The 6,373-nt window shown below is 50.0% G+C and overlaps 2 protein-coding genes across 2 annotated transcripts; one reads left to right on the forward strand and one right to left on the reverse strand.

Annotated features, from left to right (window-relative positions):
* Positions 1-308: 308 nt before the first annotated feature.
* On the forward strand, positions 309-4,399 carry SPPG_07192 (uncharacterized protein). The gene is made up of 6 exons (XM_016755363.1): positions 309-851; positions 914-949; positions 1,021-1,246; positions 1,311-2,155; positions 2,217-3,830; positions 3,893-4,399. The coding sequence occupies exons 1-6, from the start codon at positions 348-350 to the stop codon at positions 4,019-4,021; spliced, it is 3,354 nt and encodes a 1,117-aa protein (XP_016605770.1). The 5' UTR covers positions 309-347; the 3' UTR covers positions 4,022-4,399.
* A 724-nt stretch (positions 4,400-5,123) lies between these two features.
* On the reverse strand, positions 5,124-5,949 carry SPPG_09451 (uncharacterized protein). Its single transcript, XM_016757617.1, has one exon. It carries the CDS (start codon positions 5,789-5,791, stop codon positions 5,360-5,362), a length of 432 nt encoding a protein of 143 aa, XP_016605771.1. The 5' UTR covers positions 5,792-5,949; the 3' UTR covers positions 5,124-5,359.
* Positions 5,950-6,373: the final 424 nt, after the last annotated feature.

Here is a 6,373-nt window from a genome sequence, read left to right on the forward strand (position 1 = left end):
TCCTGTTGTTGAGTACTACAAGAGAAAGAATCGCTGCATTGAGGTATTCCAAGCAATAGTTCTATCGTCTTTTATCGTACTTAATTTGATTCATTCTAGATTTCATCCATACCACCAGTGGATGAAGTGTATGCGGAAGCTAGGAAACATTTTGAGGAAGAAATGTAGGGAGGGTAGACGATGGGGTAAAATATACCAGCTTTTGGATGTCGCTGCTTTGGTCATCATTGAAAGCCACGTGATTATGATGATAAATATATACCTGGGAGATGATAAGCTACTGGCGCAGTCTAGCGAGAAAGACGAACAAGCATCCAAATTGTCCACAGAAACGGTCAACGAACGAGATGGCAAGATACCGCTCTCGCTCACGTTCCCGTTCTCAGGACTCCAGAGACAAGGACGCCTCACCAGAGTATAAGCGACGAAAGCATGACGACGACGACCATGGCTCTCGTCGCAAGGAGCACAGGGACCGTTCAAGCAGAAAACATCGGTCAGAAAGGGACAGAGACAGCCGGCGGGATCGTAGCAAAGATCGAAGCAAAGACAAATCACGCAGTGAGAGATCTCGGCATTCCAAGTCCAAAGACGAGGATCGTGATGGCCATAAGGAGAAAGATCACCGCAGCGACAGAGAGCGGTCTGGGTCGGTGACACACCCTACGGTGGAATCCAGCACAAATGGCCAGACACGGACAGAACACACGGTAAGAACTGATGGGAAGGAGAGCCCAAAGCGCCTCAGCGATGCTATGGACATCGATACCGTGGACCACCGGCAGCAAAATAATGGTCAGATGCATACAACAGGGCAAAATGTCGCCGTGAAGACCGGGTCAGCTGTCAAGGTATGTACAGTTTGACATTACTCACTCCTTGGACAGTGGTATTTATGTGGCTTGCACGGCAGACCAACGAGTCAGGGAAAGACGAGAAACAGGTGCAGGTATGTGTTTCGATTGTGATTCATGTTCTCTCTCACGGGCCTCCATATCATGCGTAACCCCATCATTTCAGGAGCAACCTGCTACACCAGTAACTGATGCAGAAGAGAAGTTGCGACAGCGACGAGAGCGAATTGAACAGTGGCGACGGGAAAGAGCAGCAAAGGAAGCCGCAGAAAAAGGTGCCGAGGAGACCTCGACGGCGGAGGCGAGCCCGGTCTCGGTAAAGAAGGGAGACGGAGTAATTCCGGAGAAGGATGGCAATATAACTACCAAGTCGCGTGGTGCAGTCGCAACAGGTAAGATGACCTAAATGCAGCTCAATATGACCGGCAACCAACTGAGCTTTACTATTTTGGTCAGGCGGGCCAGCACCCACAACCACATCACCAAATCATGTGGTCCGGAAGAGAGAATCATCTATAGCCTTTGGTGCTTCTGGATCAAAGCCAGGTCCCAAGTCGGTTGCAAAGTTCGGGTTTGGTAAATCGGTGAAATCCGGAATATCTATCAAACCGACCGTTATAGCCCCCAAGCCATTAGCGATAAAGCCAAAGTCGGCCTTTAGCTTTGAAGCGGATGATGACGAGGCAGCAGTGTCTAGATTACCCAGTAAAAAGCTGCGGATGTTAGGCACAGACGATATGGAGGTGGATGCTGGCAAGGCCACCGAGAACGATGATGATCAGGATACTCTGGAAGCGTTTATGGAGGATGTAAACACTGAAGTTCAGAAGCTGAATGAGGATGACCAATTGGCGCAACAACAAAACGAACCTATGGACGTAAATGAAGCCAACGATCAAGAAGATGATCAAGAGGCCATGAGTGACGACCCTGATGATTTGATTGCAGCTGCTGCTAAAAAGCTGGCGGCGAAGCGCAAGGATTTGGCACCAGTCGATCATAGTACTCAACATTACGAGCCGTTCCGAAAAGATTTCTATATTGAACCACCTGAACTTGGGGATATGACTAATGAGGAAGTAGAACTAAAGCGAGCAGAACTAGATGGTATCAAGATTCGTGGAGTCAGGTGCCCCAAGCCAATTGAGAAGTGGACGCAGTTTGGTCTTCCAGGAGGAGTTGGTGAAGTGATAAGGAGGATTTTGAAGTATGACAGGCCCACACCAATTCAAGCGCAAGCTATACCGGCGGTTATGAGTGGGAGGGATGTCATTGGCATCGCCAAAACGGGATCGGGAAAGGTATGTATGTCTTGTCTACGTGTTGCATTGTTCATCTCATTAATGAACGACATGGTTGTAGACGATCGCTTTTCTGCTTCCAATGTTCCGACATATCAAAGATCAACGTCCTTTGGAAGCTCAAGAAGGACCAATCGCGCTTATCATGACCCCAACACGAGAGCTTGCAGTGCAAATCCACAAAGAATGCAAACATTTTGCTCGGGCACTGAATCTCCGTGCAGTTTGTTGTTATGGCGGTTCACCGATTAAAGACCAGATCGCGGAACTGAAAAGGGGAGCTGAAATTATCATCTGTACACCAGGAAGAATGATTGATTTGCTGTGCGCGAACAGCGGCAGAGTTACAAATCTAAAACGTGTTACCTACCTTGTCCTTGATGAAGCGGACCGTATGTTTGACATGGGATTCGAGCCTCAGGTCATGCGGATCGTTAACAACGTGCGCCCCGATAGGCAGACTATCCTGTTTTCAGCTACATTTCCGCGAAAAATGGAAGCGCTTGCTCGAAAGATTCTGCAAAAGCCACTGGAAATTACCGTCGGCGGCAGGAGTGTTGTGGCGTCCGATGTCACTCAAATTGTCGAGGTGTTACAGGACGATAATGCTAAATTCTTACGGTTGCTCGACATTCTTGGTCGCACATTCAATGAAGATCAGGATGCGAAAGTGTTGATTTTCACTGATCGGCAAGAAGCTGCGGACAACCTTCTCACCCTACTTCTTCGAAAGGGATATCCATGTCAGTCGCTTCACGGCGGAAAAGATCAAGCTGATAGGGATTCCACTATTTCCGATTTCAAAACAGGAAATACAAATATCTTGATTGCAACATCGGTGGCTGCTCGAGGTTTGGATGTCAAACAGCTGAAAGTCGTCATCAATTACGAATGTCCCAACCATATGGAAGATTATGTTCATCGTGTTGGACGCACAGGCCGTGCGGGGAACAAGGGTACAGCGTACACATTCATTACGCCTGATCAGGAGAAGTTTGCGGTGGATATTGTAAAGGCGTTGACTATGAGCGAGGTGCAAGTGCCAGAGGATTTGCAAAAGCTTGCAGACTCATTCATTCAGAAGGTGAAGACAGGCGCGGCGCAGTATTCTTCGTCTGGGTTTGGCGGGAAAGGTTTGGAAAAATTGGAAAAGGAGCGGGACATGGTGAAGAAGCTTCAAAAGAAAGCTCATGGTGCTGCTTTCGATGACGAAGATGATGAGGAAGATGAAGACGTCAAGTTCGAGGCAAAGGCAGTGCCAGCGGGGGCAGCTCCTCCACCAGTCGCTGGGGATAGTACAGCCACGACACCAGCTGCCAATGGAGGCGGTTTGGCATCGGCGGCGGTCAAAGCTGCACAAGAGGCAGCCGCAAAAGTTAATGCCGCTGTGGGTGCGTCCGGAGCAGCCAGAGCTCGCGACATTATTGCGGAAATCAATGCAAAATTCAAGGATGCGGCTGCAGGAGTCGGCGGCGAGGACAAGAAGCAAGCATCAGAGGCTGCATATGCATATGAGATTGAAATCAACGACTATCCGCAAAAGGCACGTTGGCGCGTTACAAACAAGGAGCAAATTTCACAAATCACCGAGCTCAGTGGTGCAGCCATTACAACAAGAGGCACCTACTTTCCTCCCGGCAAGCAACCTGGACTTGGAGAACGCAAGTTGTACTTGGTAAGTCAATTCTGTTGCATCCTCAAACACTGCCGATATGAATCTGACAAGATACTCTATAGTTTATTGAAGGTGATACGCAGATCGTCATTGATAAAGCAAAGGCTGAAATCAAACGTATCATTACGGAGGCTACCATCTCCAGTATGGAGAGCGAGGCTGCGGGTGGTGCTCGCTACTCAGTTCTGTGATGTAACCTGCTCGACGCGGTGTGACGTCGCATGTAGATAAGTTTAGATTGCACCTGCATATATGGAAAACACGATGTTTTGTGTGTACTTTATTACTACAGAAGGAAATATCGTCTAGTTAATCAATTGTCTACGACTGCCGCAGGAAAGGTTCTGTAGACAGCGACAACCATGCAGGTTCAGTTGACCTAATCAGAGTCTGTAGATTGGAGAGACTCCATAAGAGGGGGCAAACCCACGCCAGCTGTTGAAGAAAATGCGGCCATTCATGGAATTCCGGAAGAAGACCCGCATGTTACCATGGTCCTCCATGGCCACGAGCTGCCCCCGAGCTACGCGGACATTGACAAGCCACATGGTCCGGATGGACAAGCCTACCACTCCCTCTCGCGACGTGCTAGATACGTGCGCCGTTTGTACCTTGCACTTCATGGAAGTCTCCCGCCCTCTGTGCCGACCATATATATAGCTCCCGATGACGTTGTTTGTGTTGTTACCCTTGTTTGTTTGTGACTGGGTTTTCCAAAACTTCCCACGGTTTCTCTCACATCGCCCGTCGACCGTGTACTTCAGTGATGGACAGATCAATCGCGAGACACGCACCCAGTCTCAACCGTCGATATTAGGCCCGGCTGCTGATTTCCTAATCAGCCAGTGGTGCACGTCCGCATCGCCAAATGGGGTAAGGGAGCCCCACCGCGCGTAATTGGGAAGGATTTCGATTGCTCCTTCCCTGTGGTCGGACCAGCCGTGGGCGATGACCCAGTGCCATGTCTATCCTGCGTTCCGCCAGCACGATTCTAATTCACGTCGCTCGTGCTCATAGCTGCCTGCGTTCTGTTGTTGTTTATCTGCTCGGACGGCCGGTGTGAGCGGAGAACTTCCACCACACCACGATGGCAAACCATCCAAGGAGTCCCCCCATCGCGAGCAGCATCAAAACGCACCTCCTTGCTGACGCCGCCGTCGGTGCCGTGGATGCGTAGAAGGCCACCCCGACTTGTCGGCATACCTGTTGTCGCAGCAGGTAGACACGCGCGCCAACTTGCCGTCACCCTCTTATGCCCTGCTTGGAAGCAAGCAGAATCGCAGCAGGATTGACCGAGTGTATTCCGGTCGCTAGTGGCTGTCGGGTGCCGATGGTGGGCTTGCAATGATGCGTTGGTAAATGCCTGCCCTGGCGAACTAGTCTTCCACAGGAGCTCTTACTTCCTTTTTGGCCAAATCATCGCACTCATGGCGCTGATGGCTGACGCGTATTCTTTGCCTGTTTTGTAGTCGTCGAAGCGGATCTGGCTCCAATGGTGTTCCACACTCTGGGGAGGAGCGCTGAGGCAGTCAATGAGATTTATTGCAACCGGCGTTTGGTAGCGCAAGACTTGCGGCATCGCTTGGAGTCACAGCCGCGAGTGGAGTTACAAGCGGACGTGTAGCTGCATTACGTGAAACTAAAGCAGCGCGTGGAGTCACAGCGGCGCGAGGAGTTACAACTGGGCGGCGTGTTGCTGCACCTCGTGGAACTACAGCAGCGCGCGGAGTCACAGCCGAGGGAGGAGCTGCAGGTGTGCGTGCAGCTGCACCGCGTCCCTGAGCATTTTGACATCCCCGGCATGACGCAGTCATGCCGGGGAAGTCAAAATGCATCCGAATTCTATACAGCTGCACCTTTACGGAGCCCCAGAGGTTAATAGGGCTCTTCTTTCTAAAAAATACATGAAGTGAAAGACCAAAAACGGAAGAGAATTTCGATTGAAGAATTGAACTGATCATTAGGATTTGATGTTCGTTTCATTTATCCGCTATCCTTGTTTACAAAGTCAACCCTAAGGTTGCAACTGCGAGGTCTAACTTTCCATTCAATAATCCTCAGAGCGCTGAAGTGCGTCAAAACTAGACCGCGAGTTCTTGTTGAGAAGGATTTTATGAAAGATGGTGTATTACGTGATAGACATGACTACTCCTGTCCTCCTTATCAAGGAGTTGGTGACTCAGCCGCAGTCACACACGGTGGCGTGACTTGCACCTGACTGATCATGTGACTGGTCATCTGACCCAGATCACAACAAAGGACGCCGCACCTCCCCCACATTCAACAGTTCTGACTTCCTTGACCTGCGATCCTATCCGGAAAATGTCCAAAGATATCGCGAAGCATAACCTCAGATATGATAAGGTGGTACATTTCACCCTGCCAATGGAAATTCACGTGAATTCCGTTTCACTTGCCGGGCTGCTTGGAATTGGCATCCTGCTTTCGAGAAAAGGAACACGATTGCACCGCAAAATGGGTCGTGTCTGGGCTGGTCTAACGACATCTGGAACGGTATCCAGTTTCTTTGTCACGGAGTTCGC

This window comes from Spizellomyces punctatus (genome assembly GCF_000182565.1).
Source record: "Spizellomyces punctatus DAOM BR117 chromosome Unknown supercont1.14, whole genome shotgun sequence".
Classification (NCBI taxonomy): Eukaryota; Fungi; Chytridiomycota; class Chytridiomycetes; order Spizellomycetales; family Spizellomycetaceae; genus Spizellomyces; species Spizellomyces punctatus.

What these genes read in the sequence shown, in the direction of transcription:
- SPPG_07192 (XM_016755363.1), top strand. Translation starts at nt 348, where the DNA reads ATGGCAAGATACCGCTCTCGCTCACGTTCCCGTTCTCAGGACTCCAGA. An exon ending in AGACCGGGTCAGCTGTCAAG is followed by an intron (nt 852 to 913) that starts GTATGTACAGTT and finishes CTTGCACGGCAG; the next exon opens with ACCAACGAGTCAGGGAAAGA. An exon ending in GAGAACGCAAGTTGTACTTG is followed by an intron (nt 3,831 to 3,892) that starts GTAAGTCAATTC and finishes GATACTCTATAG; the next exon opens with TTTATTGAAGGTGATACGCA.
- SPPG_09451 (XM_016757617.1), bottom strand. Translation starts at nt 5,791, where the DNA reads ATGATCAGTTCAATTCTTCAATCGAAATTCTCTTCCGTTTTTGGTCTT.